Raw genomic sequence first — 21737 nt, forward strand, 5'->3', positions numbered from 1 at the left:
CTAGGTGATAAGTAATTATCTAAATGCAAATCTGTATGAAGAGAGATCTCCTCAAGGCAAATCTAGGTTAGGAGAAATACCCTCAAGGCGATCTTGGGTGAGAAGTAATTCTCTAAATGCAGATCTGTGTGAGGAGAGATCTTCTCAAGGCGAATATGAGTGAGGAGAGATCTTCTCAAAGCGAATCTGGGTGAGGAGTATTCCCTTCGAGAGAAATTCGAGTGAGAAGTGGAATCCATGTGAGGAGAAATTCCCTAAAGACGAATCTGGGTGAGGAGAATTCATGATGAAGCAATTTGTACTATATGGATCATATGTCTTAGTCTGATTATTATATTTTTGTAAACCAGCGAGCGACTTTTCAACCACTTAGAGTCTCTTTTCTGATGTAGATGAAGTTGACATTCATATGTTAAATATATGTAATTTCAATAAATTGACTCTTTCAAAAAATATATATTTTTCCAGATATCCCCGATATTATCGATATCTCTCTTTTTTAAAATTCCGATAGTGTTTAAGGACACACTAGTTTGTGTGTCTTGCTCAAACTATGATTACTTGTCTGAGTTGTAATAGGGTTAGTCTTACCGAATCTACGGAGATATCCTAATCATTGTACGATTCAGTTTCCTTGTAAGACTGATATTCTTTGCTTGTAATCCTTTATATAAAGAGGCCTCTATTATCAATGAAACCACAACTCATTCTCTCAATTCTCTATGATGTTCTCTCTGCATACCTTTTTCCTAAAACACGTTATCAGCACGAAACTCTAACCCTGAAACAAATAGCCAAAACCTAAATCCGAATACAAAACCTTGAAACCCTTTCTGCCTCTGCTACACACCTTGAAGCCCTCGACCCCAGGAGTCCAAAACTGGCGGCAGAACCACTAGAACCGGCCTGAAACCTACCCAACCGGTCACCAGAAGCTCCAAACCGTCCGCAGCAAATCTTCCTCCAGTTCGCTGCCTTCCAGACCACCTACAGCTACCAAACTTAGCCACCACCGGCGCCTCGACGCTAGGATTCAGGAATCGGAAGCAGAGCCTCAAGAATTGGTCTAAAAGTGACTGAAACGGCTGCCTTAGTCACTAAACCGCAAGCAGAAAAACCAAACAGAAGCTATTTAGGGCAGTTTCGGCCAATTCCGGCCAAGTTCCGGCTAGCGAGCAGCAACTAGACAGACCTCTGGCGAACGTTTTCAGACCATATTCCAGCCAACTTTTTCGGCGACATATTTTCAGGATGAGTAACCTGAACAAACTGAACTTTGCTCCAGTAGGAACAACTGGCTCTGGATATCACAAGTGGGTTCATGATGTTCGCCAGTATCTCAAGGCCCAAGGAATCCTGGATACAATTTTTTAGCCTAGCCAGGATGTGCCAACTGTTGAGCAAACTCAAGCTTTGGAAGCAAATGGAGTAGCCTTGGAGGCAAATAAGGCGAAAGTCATCATCCTAATTACTCGTCATATGGATGATTCGCTCCAGTACGAGTATATGAATAAAGAAGACCCCAGAAGGTTGTGGGTCTCACTCGAAGAATGCTTTGGCAACGTCCGTGACTCCCTGCTTCCTAACCTAGAAGTGAGATGGCATAATCTCCGCTTTTGTGATTTCAAGATAGTTATTGATTACAACTCGGAAGCACTTCGCATTAAATCCTTAATGGAATTCTGTGGTAAAAAGATCACAGATGTGATGTTGATTGAGAGGACTCTCTCCACCTTGCCCGTCTTTGCTTTGATGGTTGCTAAGAACTATCGAATCGATGTTACTACAGGACGGATCACAAGATTTCATGAGCTCATTGGAGCCATGAATGTCGCTGAAAAGCATGACAACATCCTTGTGAAGAACTATAATTCGAGACCCGTGGGAATAGAGTTTATTCCGGAGACCAATTATAGTCGCGCCCCTAAGAGAGGGCGCCAAGAGCGAAACCTTAAATCTAGGGACATTTCTGGACGTTCTGGTCCATATTCTCTCTCTAATGAGGAAGGTAACCGCCAAAATAGGCGGACACGGAACCGAAGAGGTCAATGTGGGAAGAGAGAGGGAGGCAACGCCTTTGGCCATGTTGGTGACGCCACCAACACTAAGAGCCATCCTAATGACGCTTTCAAAACGCCTCAATCAAGGGAGCATGAGCACAGAGATGTATATTCTCGATGTGGAGCATCTGATCATTGGACACACATTTATAGAGCTCGTGAAGATATTATACCGCCTACAAAGCATATTGTGAAGCAAGAGAAGCTCACTATGTGAAACAAGAAGATCCAGAAGGTGATCTAGAGTGAAGGGTTGAAGACTTAAAATCTGGCTGGGATCTATAGATCGCCAATTCTGTTTAAGTCTTTATTTTTCCAAGAGATGTAATAGGCAATTGCCATATATTTTGTTGTAAATGCCAATGATTTAATTTTTTTTCAAACTAGGCTCATCCAAAGTAAGTGTGATGTATAGGAAGGTTTTGAGATTAGTGGTACTTAAGCGAGCTTTGCTCCACCGACATCTCTCTACTGACCTGGTCACATTTATTTTGGAGTTACCGAAAGAAGTCAAATGACTACCATTGTTTTGCATTAGCTAATATTTGGATTAGATTCTCTTAATGGTTAATAAACAATGATGTACTCCGTTGGCTTATGAATAAAATTTCGAGTCCTTTTCATTATGACTCCATTTGCAATTCTGAGCATATTACTTTGTGACTACGATGGCTGGGTCATTAGGATTAGTTGAAGGACATGGAATAGCCCAAATTCCGCTTGCCAAATGACACATTGATTACTATCACAGAAACTCTCTACGCACCTAGGGAAAATCGAAAACTATTGAGCTATTCTAACCAACGAATTCCATGCGAAAACGCATGTAGAGAAAGGAAAAAGGTTTCTTTTCATTTCCTCTAATGATTGCGAATAAAGGCGTATCTTAGAGAAACCTATGTGTCTCTCTAGTGGATTTTATGTCACCACTATTTGAGCTATTAAATCCAATAGTGATAAGAGAATATCTGTTGGATTTAGACATATATTGGCTTTGTCACGATAGGATAGGTGATCCTAGTCATGATATGATGATCCGTCTATTAAAGACTTCACACGAACATCCATTTCTTCGAGCGAAACGAAGCAAGAATCAAAGGTTGATTCCTGGACTAAGTGTGACCGCCGCCGCCATTGCCTCTGGCGCTGACGCCGTCCACCGCAGGCCTAGGGTCGCCCATGTCCACTCTAATGACGCCATGGTAGGCGTCTTCTATGGTCATGACGCCATGGATGATGTTTCCCACGGCCATGACGCCATGGACGGTTATGTAATCACCAATTTTGCTTATGACAGCTTTTTCAAACGCTTAGGCACAACCAAAATCCTCATTGGTTGCTTCTAAGGCCTCTCGCTCTTTCTACAAAGCCTATTCCTTATGGAAATTAGGACTGAGACCTTCCTACGCAAAGGATACGAAAATACTCATTCTGTTTTTACAGAATTCGAGAGGATTCTGTGGACCGTTTCAACCAACTTGCGGACGTTTAAATATTTCATTTTGTTGGTTGACACACAAACACGCTGGTCACATGTTGTACCATTGTCCACTTGTAATGCTGCTTATACTACACTCCTAGCACAAATCATATGGTGACAGGCTCACTCCCCGGATCATCCCATTCAGTCAATTGGACTTGACAATGCTAAAGAGTTTACATCGAAGACTTTCGATGATTATTGCATATTACTGGGACTGATTTTGGACATCATATTCTCATGTACACACCCAAATGGTCTCGCGGAAATGACTACGATGGTAGCCTAGACATTGGTAATGCACACCAATCTCCCTATATCATTTACGATGCAATATTGCATGCAGCTATGCTAATTCATTTACGACCCACTGCCACGTAATCTATCTATGCGTTATAGCTAGTGACTAGGTACAAGTATCTTGTACTTACGCATATTTGAGTGCGCCATTTATGTGACAATTGTGTCGTCACATCACACCATGATGGGTCCTCCTAGACGAATGGGCAAATACGTTGGAGTTGAGACTCCAACAATCGTCTGCTACTTAATACCCTTGCTAGGCAATCTCTTTACCGCTAGATTTGTGGATTGTCACTTTGATGAGACAGTCTTCCTGTCGTTAGGGGGAGATAAGAACACGGATGTTCAACAGGAACAATAGAAATTGTCGTGGTCTGTCCCCATTATGTCTCATCTTGATCCCCTCTAAAGTGACGAGATCACACATATCTGCTGCAAATATGCCTACAAGGATGGACGTCCCTACAAGAGAACGAAGTGCCACCCTACATGGAGGTAGGCATGGCACCAACGCCATAGAGAGTGGCACTCTGGCGTTACAGGCCATGACCCCAGCTAGGATGTGTAGGAGGCCCGTGGGTTCGAAAGATACTTTCAATCTTTTGATAATCGACACTCAAAATTAATCTCATGAGAATGTTCCGGATTAAGGTTATCATTGGGGGATGCCTCAATGCCAGAACCTATTCCTGAGAATATAGAGCTCTCTAAAAATTATACTAGTGTACATGAGACGTGGGATAAAAACTCCATCACGATTGATGATGTATTCGTGCATTTCATTGCGCATGAATTCGTTGAGTCCGATGATATCGAACCACGCTCCGTTGATGAATGAATTCCAATGTAGAGAAAATTGGCCTAAATGGAAAGATACGATCCAGATTAAGTTGGATTCTCTAACGAATAGGAAGATTTTTCGAGCCAATGATGCTGACACCTCCTAACATAAAATCTATTAACTAATGTGTCTTCGTTAGAAAACGTGATGAGAAAAAGAGATGGTAATCTCGCCTTATGGATCAAGGATTCTCACAAAACGCCCTGGAATCAATTACGAGGAGACATATTCTCCTGTAATGGATGTTATTGCACTTTACTACCTTGTCAGTTTGCTAGTTTCCGAATAACTAAACATGCAGCTTATGAATGTGGTCACTACGTATCTTTATGGGGATCTAAATATGGAATATATATAAAGGTTCCTGGTGAACTTCATTTACTCAAGTCAAGTGGCTCTAGACCACGGAGCGCGTTTGCAATGAGGTTGAAACGCTCACTAAGTGACTACTTCATTGGAAAGGGATATGTAAATGCCCGCATGTTTCTATGACAAGTTCTAGATTCTATCGCGGTTCATGTTGGTGACATTTGAAAGGGAGTTAAGGGAAACCGCTGAACATTTGAAATCCAAGTTTGAGATGAAGGATCTTAGGAGAACACGATTTTGTCTCGGTTTAGAACTTGATCACCATGTTGATGGATGCTTAGGCATTTTGACAAGGTCAAGCCTTCAAAGACACCCATGATCGTTCGTAGTCTTGATCCTAAAAAAGATCCTCTTCGTCTGAAGGATGATGACGAAGATGTGCTAGAGGCAAAAGTGCCCTACATAAGTACAATAGGCGCATTATTGTACTTAGCTCAATGCACAAGACCAGACATCTCATTTGCTGTGAACTTGTTAGCTAGACATAGCTCTGCGCCAAAGCGACGCCATTGGATTGGTGTAAACTATATGTCTCGACACTTGAGATGTACGATTGATATGAGCTTGTTCTATCCCTACATAGAGATGATGGATTCAGACCCATCACACACCAGGAACGCCGCCAACACTGGCCTGCATCCTATATCCCCATCCCAAAACGACATTGGTGATTTGGAAGGTTTTGCTGATTCTGGGTACCTCTCTGACCCACACAAAGGTTGTTCCCAAACTGTTAAGTGTTCAGTATGGGTAAGACCATGATATCTTGGAGGTCTACAGAACAGACCCTAGTCGCTATATCTTCGAACCATGTAGAGATTATTGCTATTCACGAAGTAATTCGTGAATGTATATGGATTGGATCCATAACTACGCATGTTCGAAGCAATTGTGGTTTGAAGTCTACCACAGATGAGCCTACGAGCATTTATGAGGATAATGCCGTTTGCATTGAATAAATGAAGCAAGGCTACATCAAAGGCGACAACACCAAATATAATCAGCAACAACAAACTCTCCTCAAGATCAAACTGAACTAGGTTCGATATGAGAATAGTATGACAAACTTGTTCACTAAGTCATTGCCTAAGTTCCACTTTCAAGAAACATGTTGGTAGCATTTTTTGCAGAAGTTATCCGAGCTCCCATGATCGTAGTCATCAGGGGGAGATGCAGACATTAGGGGGAGATGTCTACATGTTTGGTCTCAAAATGTGAAGGGTGTGTTGTACTATTTTTCTCCTTCGACCGAGGTTATTTTGGTCCCACTGGGTTTTTGTTACTCAACAAGGTTTTTGACGAGGCAACGAGAGTAGCACCACGTTTGGGCGACACAAGGGGGAGTGTTTAAGGACACCTAGTTTGTGTGTCGGGCACAAACTCTGATTACTTGTCTGAGTTGTAATAGGGTTAGTCTTAACTATATCTATGGAGATATCCTAATCATTGTGCGATTCAATTTCCTTATAAAATTGATATTTTTTGCTTGTAATCCTCTATATAAAAAGGCCCTTATTATCAATGAAAGCACAACTCATTCTCTCAATTCTCTCTGCTGTTCTCCTTTTTCCTAAAACAGATAGATATGTAGATACATATATTTTAATCCTTGGATCCACCAACTCAAATTTACATTTCCTAGGCAAGTTGCTTGCTTGTGTAGTCACCAACTCAAATTCATAAAATGAGGACATCCTAATGGTTTTTGCCATCCCTAAAGCCATTAGCAGGATGATGAGGTGCATGCTACAAGTGGTGGATGAGTGTATACTGGCATATACTAGATCAAGACGCCCTCATTTTCCCTCCCTCGTAGGTAATGGTCTCCTCTTCCCAATCCCAAACCCCCACCCTAGGTGGAAGGTAATTGGGATAGCAGTGGTGGTGACTTGGATTTTTCGTCTTGATCTAGTATATGGTTTCATTGTTGGTTGCCTCTTTGTTCTTTTAGGGCTGGGCATTTAAGCCCGAAAACCCTCAAACCTGGACCGGCCCGTCAAAGCCCGACCCGAACGGGCCGGGCCCAATTTTTTTTTAACCAAACGGTTCGGGCCCGGGCCTTGACCTTCAAACAAAAGGTTCGGGCCGGGCCTTGTCTTTCAAAGCTGTCAAAGCCCGTCAGGCCCGTCATAGAGTAAAGAGGACAGATGTTCATGTAGTATTGGTCCTCATATAAGCCTCAAAATCTTTATCATAAGATCATACACACAGGATTGCACTCTTCACTCAAATACCTAAACCTAATCCCTTCATTTCTAATTTTCTTCGTGTAGATCTGAACCTAATACCAACGAGAGTCCGCCTCCTTCTCCTCCGCTGAGACGCCGAGATCCCCGCCGCTGAGACGCCCAGGGCTGCTCTCTCTCTCTCTCCACTTCACTTGCAGAGCTGCAAGCCCGAGAGCCCGAGACTGCTCTCTTTATTCCATTGCCGACCGAGTTCATCTTCCGATCTTCGTCTAAGTTAGCACCGTCTTCGACACTTCGTCTTCGTCTTCACCGGAGAGAGTTCACATCGCACCAGAGGCCGCCTCCGTCTCTCAGTTTCTCCCTCTCCTCCGCCATAGCTGTGAGGCCGAGACACCAAAATAGGAGCCCGTTGTTCTTCAGGTCTACCATCTCGTTTTAGCTTCATGGGTTCCTCACTTTATTGATAAATTTGATCTCTTTTTGTGCTTATTTGGTTTGTAGCTAAACTGGGATTTGGGTTTTTGTTCAGTTCATTGCCTTTTGTATTTTGTTTAGTTAACTGGTTTTTGTATTTTGAGTGTTTGCTGAGAAAATGATGTCGATTAGTGACTGCAAATATGCTTCAATGGTTGATTATCTTGAGTTGCAGTTTCTGGTATTTGTTTCTATATTAAGAGATCTGCAGTTTCCGGTATTTTTGTATATTGAGTTGTTGATAATCTTGAATATTGGTATTGAAGTAGGTTCTCTGTGTACTCCTAGTTGAGTAAACTTTTGGCTCTTGAATGGTTCTTTGTTATTGAAGTAGGTTCTATGTGTAGTGCTAGTTGAGTAAAGTTGCAGCTTGAATGGTTCTTTAACTTCTTTGTTATCTAAATCTATTTATGATGGCTATTGTAGGGAAAACTGTGGAAGCCAATTGATGGATGGCTGCATTCCTGCTGGATAGAAGACTGGAAAAATGGCTACTAAATTGCTGTATCTGAATTAGGACTTTCTATTTCATTGTATATTTGTATTTGAATTGGACACTTCGTATTTGAATTGTAGCTTCAATTGTTCTTGATGAGTATTTGAATTTGGATATTATGTGTTCTGGATATTCGAATTTGCAGCTTGAACTTTGGATCTTGATATTGTGTTTTGATTCAAATCTTCAACAGGTTGATATAAATGAAATCTGGATATATAGCAAACTAGATACGGATATATATATAGGCATAAGCAAAGGTAAAAATACAGGCATTTGGGCCCGGAAGCCCGGCCCGAAATGAAACGGGCCGGTCCCTGATTGTGGCAAAACGGGCTTTGGGCCCGAACCGTAAGAAATGGGCTGGGTCCGGGCCCAGTGAAAATTAAGTCGGACCCGGCCCGTGCCCAGCCCTATGTTCTTTAATTTTTTTATGGCTTAGCTGAGGTTTTTGCATGAAACTTCCAGTGGGGTGAGTAAAGTAGCAGCCAAAGTTCACATGATCAGTCTGTTAATAAATGTTTTTACGACATACCTGATCATCTTTTCCTTAGGTGAGCTGTAATTGCACCTACAGCGTGAAGGTTGCTAGTTATTTTTAGATAACGTTAGTCCTGTCAGAATTGCGGACCAGAACCATAATTTAGTGACTAGCAGAGCAAGAAAAGTCAATGTTATCCCAGTCAAGGCATGAGAAAATACTGCCCCATCACTTTCAAGTTCATTGGAAGTTTCCTTTAGTCTTTGCCTTGTCTTTAGGTTCGAAGTCTTTAAGAAGTTTCAGACTATATTGACACAACTTGCAAAAGACGCTCATTTATGAGGACCTTGGAACCTTGACATTTTCTAAGGGGGACTTGACTTGGCTAAAGCAAGTCATTCCTACAGAGAGAACGAGTTCCTACAGGTTCATTACTACCACTAGAACTTATATTAAAGCAATTTTAGAATAAAAACTTCATAGTACAACCAATTTTGTAGACTGTTTTAAGAAAAAAGAAGAGGAACAAAAGGTAGAGAAGTCTCATTGAGATATGGCTTTTATAGTTTGTTATCTTCTTGCCTCTGCGTTCTTCAATTATGCTGAAGCACAACAACTGCAGTCTAATATAAGCAGGGGCTCTGCTTTAACACCCACTACCAACTCCTCATGGTTGTCTCGTTCCGGTATGTATGCCTTTGGCTTTTACAAGCAAGGCAATGGCTTTGCTGTGGGGATAGTTGTTGCTGGAGTCCCCGAAAAGACTGTGGTGTGGACTGCAGATCGAGATGGTGGACTAGTCTCAAACAATGCCACCTTGTTCTTCACAAGTGATGGGATTGCCTTGCAGTCGACAGAAGGGCGAAGTTTGGTGGTTGAGTCTCCAATGCCTATTTCTTCTGCTTCGATGCTTGATACGGGTAATTTTGTGCTGTACAATGCGAGTCGGGCAATAGTATGGCAAAGCTTCCAGTACCCAACTGATACCTTGTTGCCCACTCAACCACTGCTAGCAGGGAAGGAACTTGTGTCTGCTAAATCAGAAACTGATCACTCATCAGGTATTTTCCGTCTCGCTATGCAAGGTGATGGAAACCTTGTCCAGTACCCTGTTGACACTGGACCAGATGGTGGTGTTCAATATGCGTACTATGCATCTGGCACAGATGGAGAAGGATCAAATGTGTCACTAAATTTAGGTGTTGATGGCCGTCTCTACTTGCTCAATGATACTGGTGGAAATTTAATGAATCTCACCGATGGAGGTCTTCCCACTCGAGGAAATTCTTATCTTATGAGAATTGATGCGGATGGGATTTTTCGTCTGTATTCGTATGATCTTGAACAGAAAGGAAATTGGTCCCCTGAATGGTCATCTTCAACGGATAGATGTGTCCCTAAAGGTATATGCGGATTTAATAGTTACTGTGAAATAATGGGCTGTAGATGTCTTCCTGGATTCGAATCTGTCAACCCGGGAAATCAGACTTCAGGTTGTGAGAGAAATTCTTCCGTTGGAGATGTTTGCAGATCGAAGAATTGGAATTGCAACTACACCATGCAAGAACTGGGCAGCACAACATGGGAGGATGTGCCATATATGGTTCTGTCATCTTCAGGTACAGAAGATTGCAAACAGGCCTGTTTGGAGGATTTGAACTGTCAGGCTGCAGTTCTTGAAGGTGCAAGCTGTAAAAAACAGAGGCTTCCTTTGAGATATGGAAGAACAGTTTCGGGTACTTCGAACATAGTTTTCCTCAAGGAGGTTGTCATGTCTCCTGCAGCTCCAGCTCCAGACGCAGTTGTTCCAAAAGGAAGCAGGAAAAATGGTAGAATTGTATTCTTGATTATTGGCGTGTCATTTACTGCTTTGGGGTCCATTTTGTTGATGATTTCTGTAATTGTATTATGGAAACACAATGTCTGGGCATATAAAAGAATGAATGAATTCAATGGTGATGCTGAGTGGAATGAGGATGTAGCTCCGCGACCATATGCTTATGAAGAGCTAGAAAAGATGACTAATAATTTCAATGAAGAGGTTGGTAGAGGAGCCTCAGGAACTGTCTACAAAGGGGTGATTGGAAATAGCCAAAAGCTAGTTGCTGTCAAGAGACTTGAGAAATTTGCAGCTGAAGGTGACAAAGAATTTCAGACTGAAATGAGAATTATTGGCAGAACCCATCACCGGAATTTAGTCCGTTTACTTGGGTACTGTCTTGATGGACCAAAGAAGCTTTTGGTGTACGAGTACATGAGCAATGGTTCACTTGCAGATATACTTTTCACACATGAGAGGAAACCTTACTGGGAAGAAAGAATGGGAATTGCATGCAACATAGCACGAGGGTTTCTTTATCTCCATGAGGAGTGTGATACACAGATCATTCACTGCGACATAAAACCTCAAAACATACTGATGGATGAGTACATGTGCCCAAAAATCTCTGACTTCGGATTGGCCAAGCTGCTTCAGCCAGAGCAGACTAGAACCACTACCGGCATTAGAGGGACTAAAGGATATGTTGCGCCTGAGTGGCATAGGAAAATGCCTGTAACAGTTAAAGCAGATGTTTACAGCTTTGGAATTGTGCTGTTGGAGATTTTATGCTGTCGTAGAAATGTGGACTGGAGTCTTCCTCATGATGAAGCTATCTTGGATGAATTGGTCTATCATAATTTTGAGAGTGGTGAGCTCAGAAAATTGGTCGGGGATGAAAACATAGACAGAAAGCAATTGGAAAGGGTGGTTAAAGTGGGACTTTGGTGCATCCAGGATGAGCCGTCGCTCCGTCCTTCTATGAAGAAGGTTCTGCTTATGTTGGAAGGGACTGTAGAAATCCCAGTTCCTCCTAGTCCAAATTCATTTCTCAGTACCATCTAGATTCTCAAGTTGTCTGAGCTTTGCCTTGATCGATGTGATAAAACTTATTTATGGATACGAGGAATTCTTTGCGTACTTTGTTCTCTGTATGTCCTTGTGTCATCATGATTTGTATATTGCTACTCTGTAAACTTCTTCATAGAAAAGCTTTTAAACTATGAGCTACTTTGTAACTCTAGCATTCATATAATTAAGGAATCTGTAGTAAATATAATATGCATATAGTATAGGGAAAAAAATGCAAACGGTACCTGACTATAGATACATTAGTAACTTTAGTATCTGACAAAAAAAAATAATACTTTGGTACCTGAAGTTCGGACACCGACTCAACATTAGCACCTAAAACACTGTTTGCCGTTACGGCGTTTGCTAGGTGACAAACTTTGAGGGGTATTCTCGTCCCTTCACTCAATTTCTTCTTCTTCCTCAAGCTCTCTTCGTTGTCTTCTTTCTCCCAACTCTCCCATCATCTTCTCCAGACTATTGCCAAAAGAATGAAACCCATAATTGGGGCAAATTCGGAAATGGCTTCGAATACGAATCAGTCTTTGCTGCCATAGATCGGACCCGACGGCCTTGCTCGGGAGGCCTCCGTCATTACCTACACTGAGAAAGTGATCGAGGAAGGAAGAACAGCATCAATTGAGGAAATATATAGAAGAAAATTACTCTAAAATCCGCGATGTCGAGCGAGAGTTTGCAAGTCTTTCATTGCTCTCCCAATTGTTCTTGGTTTGTTAATGATCGAATATTTAATGTGGTTGCAAACCAAACCCAAAGAAATTCCTCTCTATTGTTCTTCCTTCTCCCTTCTTTTTTTTTTTTTTTTTTTTCCAGATTCTTCATTTTCATTGGTCTGCTGTGTATTTACTCAAATATATTGAAGCATCAATCAAGTTGGGTTGGTTTAGCCTATTGAATATCTAGACTTACACTTTGAATTGAATTGGGTTTTGGATCTTTCCTACAGAGAAGGTGATGGTGGGCGTATGTAGTATATAACTATGTACAGAAAAGGAAACAAGAGGATGGGGGAGAGAGTTGATCCAAATCAACCATAATTAGCAGAGAGAGAGAGAGAGAGAGAGAGAGAGAGTACCGCCTTTTCCAGATCTGTACTTGGAACACTGTATGCTTAGTGTTCTGCATAAGATTAGGCTGTGCACCGTATGCTTGGGGCAAAAGACTTGACACATTATTACTTGAATGCAAAGTCTATGATGACAAGTCCACTCGGTCTGGTTTGTCCTTTGAATCCAAAATTGTATTCTAAACTTTAACAGAGGAACAAAAGTCTGGACCATCTCTGTCAAGGCAAGACAAAGTGATTTTCACTTCCATCACTTTCAAGTGCAGCATTTTCAACTTCTACGGAGTCTTGACTTGTGTATAGGTTCCATATCGGAATGTTGACTTGGCATGGCTTAGCTAACTTCATCTCTCCTATGGAAACAATCTAGCAATGCCTCAGATGAATCTCCATTTTCAGACCAAAACATTCTAGTTTGTGTGCGTTGCATGTTGAACCAAATGCAGCTGCAAATTTGTGATCTGCAGATATCTATGGAATGGGTTGAAGATATTTTGATGCATACAAGATTGGTATGGAAATAATTGCAGACACTTTGGGATTATACACAAAAGCAGGTCTTACAATGATCAAAGAAAAGTAGACAACTGCAGCATAGAAAGAAAGAAAAGGAAGTCACATTTTTATAAACTTACAATTTCGCAAATGAGAGTTGTGTTACAATGGAAATGGAACAACAAAAACATCATGAATACAAGATGATTACATACTGTCAGTGAAGCATGAGTGAAATCATTATGCAACAGGCGAGGCTCAATTGGTTTCTTGATTAGATCAGTACTTGAGGTTCAAACACAATTTAGATGGTATTGAGAAAAGAACTTGGATTCGGAGGGGTTGGGATGTCTACAGTCCCTTCCAACATAAGCAGAACCTTCTTCATTGAAGGACGAAGCGATGGCTCATCCTGGATGCACCAAAGTCCCACTTTAATCACCCTTTCAAATTGCCTTCTGTTTATCTCTTCATCCCCAAGCAATTTACTGAGCTCACCACTCTCAAAGTAATGGTAGACCAATTCATCCAAGATAGCTTCCTCCTCGGGAACACTCCAGTCCACATTCCTTCGACAGCACACAATCTCCAACAGCACAATTCCAAAGCTATAAACATCTGCTTTAACTGTTATAGGCATTTTCCTATGCCACTCAGGCGCAACATACCCTTTAGTCCCTCTAATGCCGGTAGTGGTTCTGGTCTGCTCTGGCTGAAGCAGCTTTGCCAAACCAAAGTCAGAGATTTTGGGGCACATGTACTCATCCATCAATATGTTTTGAGGCTTTATGTCACAGTGGATGATCTGTGTATCACACTCTTCATGCAGATAAAGAAACCCTCGTGCTATGTTTCGAGCAATTCCCATTCTTTCTTCCCAATGAGGTTTCCTCTCAGGTGTGAAGAGAATATCTGCAAGTGAACCATTGCTCATGTACTCATACACCAAAAGCTTCTTTGGTCCATCATGGCAATACCCAAGCAAACGTACTAAACTCCGGTGATGGGTTCTGCCAATAACTTTCATCTCAGTCTGGAATTCTTTTGCTCCTTCAGCTGCAACTTTCTCTAGTTTCTTCACAGCAACTAGCTTTTGACTACTCAACATCACCCCTTTATAAACTATTGCAGAAGCTCCTCTACCGACCTCCTCCTTGAAATTATCAGTCATCTTCTCTAGTTGTTCATAAGCATATGGTTGTGGAGCCACATCCTCATTCCATTCAACATCACCATTGAGCTTATTCATTCTTTTATAAGCCCAAACATTATGTTTCCAAAACATAATTACAGAGATCAGCAACAAAATGGACCCAAAAGCAGTAAATGAAACCCCAACAATAAGGACTGCAACTCCACCTTCTTTCTTGTTTCCCTTTGAATGGATATTATCTGTAGCTGGAGGTTTAGATTTACCAACCTTGATGAAAACTGAGTTTGAAGTGTCATACCTTCTTCTTCCATGACTCAAAGGAAGCCTCTGCTTTTTGCAGCTTCCATCTGCGAAAAGTGCGGCTTCACAGTTGCAATCCTCCAAGCAGGCCTTGTTGCATTCTTCTTTGTCTGATGATGACCAAGTCATGTATGCAACATCATTCCATCTTGTGTCGGGCTGTTCTTCCATTATGTATGTGAAGTTTTCATTCTCTGACTTACAAACATCTGCAACCATATTCCTCCCACAGCCTGAAGTCTGATCCCCAGGGGTGATAGGCTCAAATCCTGGAAGGCATTTGCATTCAGCTTCCATATCCATTAAGACACAATAACTATTAAATCCGCATAGACCTAAAGGGTCACACTTATCTCTTGTAGATAACCACTCAACTGACCAGTTGCCATTGTGCTTCAAAATATACGAATACAAGCGAAGAATTCCATCTACATCAAGTCTCAGAAGATAAGATTTGCCTTCATCAGTAGCTCCATTCGTAATATTTTGTATAGTGAAACCAGTGTTGTTGAGTAAGTAGAGATGGCCATCAACATCCAAGTTTAGTGTCACATTGTCTCCACTTCCTGGCGTGTTAGATGCATAGTAAGCATCCAGAGTAGCTACCGGGTACTGAACAAGGTTTCCATCAGTCTGCATACTGAGACGGAAAATGCCTTTTGAGCTATTAGTTTTGGATTTAGCAGAGTACAGCTCTGCCCCTGCTTTCAAACGCTGTTTTGGCAAAATGGTATCAGTTGGATAGTCAAAACTTTGCCATACTATTTCCTGATCGGAGTTGTATAGTACAAAGTTACCCGAGTCAAGCATTGAAGCAGAGAAAGCAGACTGAGTAGTGGTCGTCACAGGTGTTTCCCCTTGAGTCGATTGCAACGAAAGCCCGCCAGATGTAAAGAGCAAGGTGGCATTGTTGGAGACCAAGGGGTCATCGCGGTTTGCAGTCCAGACTACAGTCTTTTCAGGAACTCCAGCAAGCACTATCCCCACAGCATAGCCATTTCCTTGCTCATAAAAGCCGAAGGCATACAGACCGGAGCTTGACAACCACGAGGGGTTGGAAGTGGGTGTTAAAGAAGAGTCAGTGCTTATATTAGATGGCACCGCTTTTGCTTCAGCATTCAGGATAACTGCAAAGGCAAGAAGACAGCCTACAAGAAAAGCCATGCAATGTTTTTTGATTTTTTTCTCCTTTCTTTTGCTTTTATATAAGATATAAGATTGATTGGAAGTAAACCAAGTCAAAGTATTCCAAATTTTTAATAGTCTAGCCTCCAAGGTCCTCCCAAATTGCAAGTTGTGTTAGCCAAGTCAACATTCCATTATTTCTTAAAACATGAACAGACGTCTACATTACGCAGAGAATGAAATTTCCAGTGCAGTTGAAAGTGAATTCAGACCACTTTGTCTTGCCTTGACGAAGATTGTACTCTAGACTTTTCTTCCTCTGTTAAATTTTCCAATTTTATTTTCATTCCTTGAATTGACAGGACTGCATTAGATTTTCAAAACAAATTAATGATACCATGCATACCCGGAATTTCACATCATTTGCATACAGTTTACATTCAAAGGATGCACCAAACCGAGTGGACCTGTCATCAAAGACTTTGTATTCCCAAGAAATAATTATACATTGATTCTTAACTATCTCCTCCATTTTGCCCTAATAAGCACACAGGTGCCCTAATGGTTAGCCAAGTCAACAATCTTCCAAGGTCCACACTATTAAATTTGGTATGAAAGACAATATTGTATTGATGATTTGTTAATACTGTGAGAATACAATTATATAGGAACAAATGAATTGATGATTTGTTAATTCACTTAACTGCCGTGTCCGGCGGGTTTATCTTTATTCATCAAACCTAGCCTTAAACTAACCCCCATGTGCATCCCGTTGCACCAATGTGTAACAATGGTTTTGAAGACTCTGGATTGTACGTTCTGACATCTATCTAAAATTTTGAACCATGCACATGCACAAACTCACATTTTAATCTCTACGTACTCTCTAGCTCTACTCTCTGTTTCACTTCCCAAACATCTCTTTATTTCCGGTACTTACATGCATCACCAACGAAGCAATTTTCTCTTCCTATCTAGAAATTATAATTCAAACATTCTTTAGTTCTAGTAGGAGTTGCGCTTCAACCTTGAGCATAGGGCAAGTCTAAATTATACGTTTATAACCATTCTATGCACAACTTCTTGAAGCCACGGTAAGCAATAATAGGAACTAAAATGGTCATCATATCCTACCCAATTACATTTTTCTTCTTTTTGTTGGTTCAGTTTGGGTTTATCTATTATGACACGTTTGATAAAGTTACTGATTAATTTGTGTTAGAGAGCAGTCAAAGTTACTTGAAAGATATATCTTATTGTCTTGCTCTAAAAAGAGTGTGACATCATATTACTTTGACTAATATTGTGGTTTTTCCATCAAGAAAAAAAAAAATTAAAGAAGGCTCGAAACGAACGGATTAATTTACAGTTCTTACTATTTAGCCACCCCTGCTCGGAGCATGCCTTCTCGGCCCAGTCAGCATGAATCCTGGCCGTTGTTATTATTTTTGTTGTCAATCATGGCCATAAAACTGTAAAATGTTGATCAAAAGTCAAAACAGAGACCAACTGGAAAATCTGGACAGAAAGGGAGTGACAGACAGACAATCTTTACCGGGAAAACGCAGGCAACTGTCCGACGCGTCATCAGCGCTTATCGGCGACCGCAGTTCGGCGGCGCGTGAAGTGGTCAGTATTGCTTTCCTCTGATTCAAATTTTCAAGTTCACCCATCTTTTGCAAGCGAATTTGATTCATGTTGGTTTTGTTCCTCCATTAAAAATACTGACTTATTAGGGTTCCAATGTGGGATGTAAGCACTTGAAATTAACTGAACACTTGGATGAGGGTAATTTCTAATTCGAAGTTTATGTGAACATATATTAGGTGTTTAGAACTCCTCACTGTGTTGTTGTTGTTGTTGCTGCTTTGATGTCTATGAGTGTATATGGCCACACACCGTTACTCGGAATCGAAGTAGAATGAATAACAATTCAGGGAGGATTGTGTAAATGCAGCAATGCAAAATATCTGAAGTGTTGCACTTTGATAATTGAATCAGTCAAAACTCAGTGGGATAATTGTAGATACACCATCATATTCATCACGGCCCCAAATAATTTTGGAGAAATAATTTTGCTTGGTATAACAGTTATTACATCGATTTAGTAAGTTAAACCATCGGTTTAGTAAATTTTCCCTGGTAATACATCAACTAATGGCCTGGTTCTCAGGCATGTTGATACCTTAGACATTGTGCGATCGGCTTGTAAAAATTCGTTGAATACCTAATTTTGTTCTGGTGTCCACATTTCACCTGGACTATTATCTCATATTCTACACTTGTTGAACTTGGTTTGGTAGCCTTAGTATTAGACACACACCACTCAAATGGTAAAGCTGTAGTAAACTATCAAATTCATGTTAAATATATCTTATTACGTATGAATTGGAAAGACTGTCCATAGGCAATAAGGAATGTTAGTTGATGTGTTATATTCTTGGACGAAAGTAGCTGTAAGTTATGATCTTCTCTAGATTCTGTGTCCTTTAATCATGGGTTTTACTGGGAGCCTTTATTCCTTGTAAGCACGTCAATATACCATGGGGTGCTTGTGTCGTATCTTTGTAGTTTGTAATGAGTGGCAAGGGTTAAGAGAGGTGGAAACTTAGTTGAGAACTTTTATATATTGCTTGTCATTTGAAGTGCATCTTGTCAAGAGTTTTGTTTTCAAGAATTGTGTTACTTTCTGATAGTTTCAGATCTCCTGAATTTGATCTCTATACATATCTGTTGTATGTGCCATTTGTATTTTATATTGATATTTAGCAACTGAGACGGGGAGAGTGGTAGGATTGAAATGCACTACCAGAATGCTGGTCCTTTTGTGATGAAAGCTTAAGCGAAAGTATGAGTTTGTTTTGACTTCTTGTAATTATAAATCTCAGCACAATCCAGAGGCTTCAAAATTATCGTTACATGTTTAGAGGAATAATGATGGCTAATAGGGAGGTTGTGTACTTGTTGACACATATGCAGTGCAATAGGATGCTCATGACCCTTAGTTTAAGGATAGGTTTTATAGATAAAGATATGCAGGCTAAGTTTATGGTGGAAACGGGCAAAGGGCTTGGTTAAGAAATAGTGAAATATTACTTCCCAAGTTTGAAGAGTAATTGTTCTCCTATTCAAGAAAAGTGGTTTTTAGTCGGAAAGCTCTAGTACCTGTAAGCAAGCTTTGTTGGGAAAGTGATTTGATACGTGCAAAGGGGATAAGCATTGAACTAGCAATAGATGTAAGTGGGCTAAGTGGTCTTTTGAATGGTGAAATAAACTCCTTGGATGCGATTTTGCAAAGGCACATGGGTGGATGGAAGCTCTTGTCTTTCATTATGTTTCAGAATGTTGATTGTAGTCAAGTCCCCTTAAGATCATGTTTAGTGTGACTAAGAATGGCAACAATGTAGATGGTTTTCTCTTTGTTCCTAAGAATAGAGTTCACTTCCCAGGTCATTGAGTATTACTCCTCCAAAATTAGCTAGAAACCATTTGTAAGTTTAAGCGACGTAAAGTATGGTTTTGCTTAAAAATACATACTAGATCCCACACACACACACACACACACACAATACACAGACTTACACAAATACATGCATAACTTTATATTTTCCCCTATAAAGACAAAACAGATATTGAAGAAAGTTTGATGAGACATTCATATCTGTTTCTTATCAAGAGAATATCAATAATTTCTGTAATGGGTGGTACAGAATGAGGCTTAAAATTTCTAGAGTCTGATGTTTATTATCATGATTGCATCATAATATAGTTTTCTAGTAAATTTTCAATAAAATATTTGGTTCTTTATTTGGTCTAGTCATGCTGTCACATGTGAAAACTTCATATATTCTTCTCAAATTACAGGTTTTAGGTGTAAAAAGAAGGCAGGTTTCTATTGGATGTGGCTCTAAATCAAGAGACAAGGTTGTTATTGTAGAGGAGATGGCTCTACAAAGTGTTTTTGACATTCTGGATAAAGCTTCAAAGTGCAGCGCATAGAGTGAGAGATGTAAATATGATCTTTGAATTGGATTTGAACTTGTGAAGCTTGATGTTAGCATCTAACCAAGTCATACTTAGAATAGTTTCCCCACTGATGGTTTAGATGCTTCAAAATTTGTATTCTGTTCCCCGTTTACTACAAATAGTTATTTCTTTATAAAAGACAATTATGCCTAAACGTAATCGGTTAATAATATGATTACATTTTAACTGTCTCAAATATTATTGTCTTCATAATTCATTCTTCATGATATTCTAATTTTATTCCTTTAGCTTGTGTACCGGTGTTAGATAGATTTTATAATACCTTACTACACTATGCATCTTACTCAGTTCAAGAAAAAGTAATTTATGTTGTAGTATATATGAGTCATATTGTATGAGTCATGTTGTATGAGTCATAGTATGAGTCATGGTATAAATGTCTATATCATGTAATAGGTACTTGAGTATATAAATATGGTACTTGAGTGTATAATGTAGGTATAGAGACTTATGTGACATACTTTATGCCAAAGGGCAACAAGCATGGCAATTATGATCATTGCAGCCACCATGTGGAGCTGCAGCCCTCAATCAACCAAGAGAAGAATGTCACAAAATTGGTTTTCTCTTTGAGCATTCACACTACAAATGTACTCCTATAAATACACTCTTTTGGGAGATGAATAATACACTTGAATCTCCATTCTCTCTGCAACATTACCCTCTCTCTCTTTCTGTTAATTTCCGTTTTCCTTAAACACCTTATCAGCACGATGTTGCTATAGAATTAGAATTGAAAATCGACAAAGAGTAGAGGAAGTTTATATCCAATTGAAGTCATTTTTCCAAACCTAAAAAAAAACCTCCAAACCCTACCACATATCAAAGCCCTTGTTCTAAAAAGCCCAGAACCGGCCTTGGAACAGCCAGAACCGGCTGAAAACCACCTGAACCGGCCACCGGAAAAATTGAACCGCTTCCTGGTTCTGCACAGCAGCTGCCGAGCCACCTGCCGGGCACTTTTCCTGCGACTTTCCGGCACTTTTCCAGCGACTTTTCGGCACTTTTCTGGCTACTTCCCGGCACTTTTCCGGCGACTTTCCGGACCACTTTCCTGCCAACTTTCCGACCATTTTCCGAACGATTTTCCGGAAACTGCGGACTGTGGGGTACATAAAGGCCAAGGACTATTTCGAGGTATTTCTTACTAAAAGTTCCCGCTTTTGAGTTTTACCTTTTTCCTATGTTTCTTTTTCTCGGGAACTTGCAATTAGAAAGCGGAATCGTGGGGATTCACGCTATACGAACTAAGAGCGTTCATAATCAATGAACTAAGAGTGTTCATAAGACTTCGGACTAAGAGCGTCCGTAAGCATCAATGTATGACTATATAAAGCGGAATCATGGGGATTCACGCTATACGAACTAAGAGCGTTCGTAATCAATGAACTAAGAGTGTTCATAAGACTTCGGACTAAGAGTGTCCGTAAGCATCGATTTATGACCATATAAACATCATTGTTTCGGTCTAATCTAAATATTCTTGGAAGTTGATTTCTTGGTAGCATAGCTCGGAAATCTTATTATTTTAGTTTTCGTGAAAGTTTAACTCCGAAACTAATATATCTTCTTTTCTTATTCTCAGGATGTCGAATGGACCTGGACTCGATTTTCCTATGCTTGACTCAACAGGCTCAGATTACTATAGCTGGGTAACCGATGTTGAGAACCACCTTACTTCGAGGGAGATATTGCCCATAATCCAGGCACTTCGCCAGGGACTTATGTTCCAACGAATGCCCACAAAGGATGCTCAAGCAGTTATCTTGATGCGACGTCATATGGATAAAGCACTCAGGTTGGAGTATATGTCGATCAAGAATGCAAGAGAGCTATGGGTAGCGCTAGAAGAGCGCTTTAGCAATATCCAAGATACCCTCCTCCCTGACTTGAAGATTCAGTGGAATGATATACGCTTCTCCGACTTCAAGTCTGTTTCTGAATACA

General features: G+C 40.5%; 4 protein-coding genes across 4 annotated transcripts in view; 3 read left to right on the forward strand and 1 right to left on the reverse strand.

Moving 5' to 3' along the window:
* The window catches only part of LOC133724472 (uncharacterized), a 38618-nt gene extending 18622 nt beyond the window's left edge, over positions 1 to 19996 (forward strand). Inside the window, exon 3 of the mRNA XM_062151226.1 lies at positions 19608 to 19996. Within this exon, the coding sequence (XP_062007210.1) occupies positions 19608 to 19742 (135 nt within the window). The 3' untranslated portion in view covers positions 19743 to 19996. The remainder of the gene's footprint in view (positions 1 to 19607) is intronic.
* The window catches only part of LOC133724471 (uncharacterized), an 81206-nt gene that overhangs the window by 4646 nt on the left and 54823 nt on the right, over positions 1 to 21737 (forward strand). The window lies entirely within an intron of this gene.
* Positions 9075 to 11662, forward strand: LOC133724469 (G-type lectin S-receptor-like serine/threonine-protein kinase LECRK3). Its single transcript, XM_062151221.1, has one exon. It carries the CDS (start codon positions 9247 to 9249, stop codon positions 11575 to 11577), a length of 2331 nt encoding a protein of 776 aa, XP_062007205.1. The 5' UTR covers positions 9075 to 9246; the 3' UTR covers positions 11578 to 11662.
* On the reverse strand, positions 11809 to 15782 carry LOC133724470 (G-type lectin S-receptor-like serine/threonine-protein kinase LECRK3). The gene is made up of 2 exons (XM_062151222.1): positions 12680 to 15782; positions 11809 to 12186 (listed from the first exon to the last, which is right to left on the reverse strand). The coding sequence occupies exon 1, from the start codon at positions 15780 to 15782 to the stop codon at positions 13470 to 13472; it is 2313 nt and encodes a 770-aa protein (XP_062007206.1). The 3' UTR covers positions 11809 to 12186; positions 12680 to 13469.

Source organism: Rosa rugosa, chromosome 1 (assembly GCF_958449725.1).
Source record: "Rosa rugosa chromosome 1, drRosRugo1.1, whole genome shotgun sequence".
Classification (NCBI taxonomy): Eukaryota; Viridiplantae; Streptophyta; class Magnoliopsida; order Rosales; family Rosaceae; genus Rosa; species Rosa rugosa.

Excerpts from the sequence above, each read along its gene's own strand:
- LOC133724469 (XM_062151221.1), top strand. The coding sequence starts at position 9,247 with ATGGCTTTTATAGTTTGTTATCTTCTTGCCTCTGCGTTCTTCAATTAT.
- LOC133724470 (XM_062151222.1), bottom strand. The coding sequence starts at position 15,782 with ATGGCTTTTCTTGTAGGCTGTCTTCTTGCCTTTGCAGTTATCCTGAAT.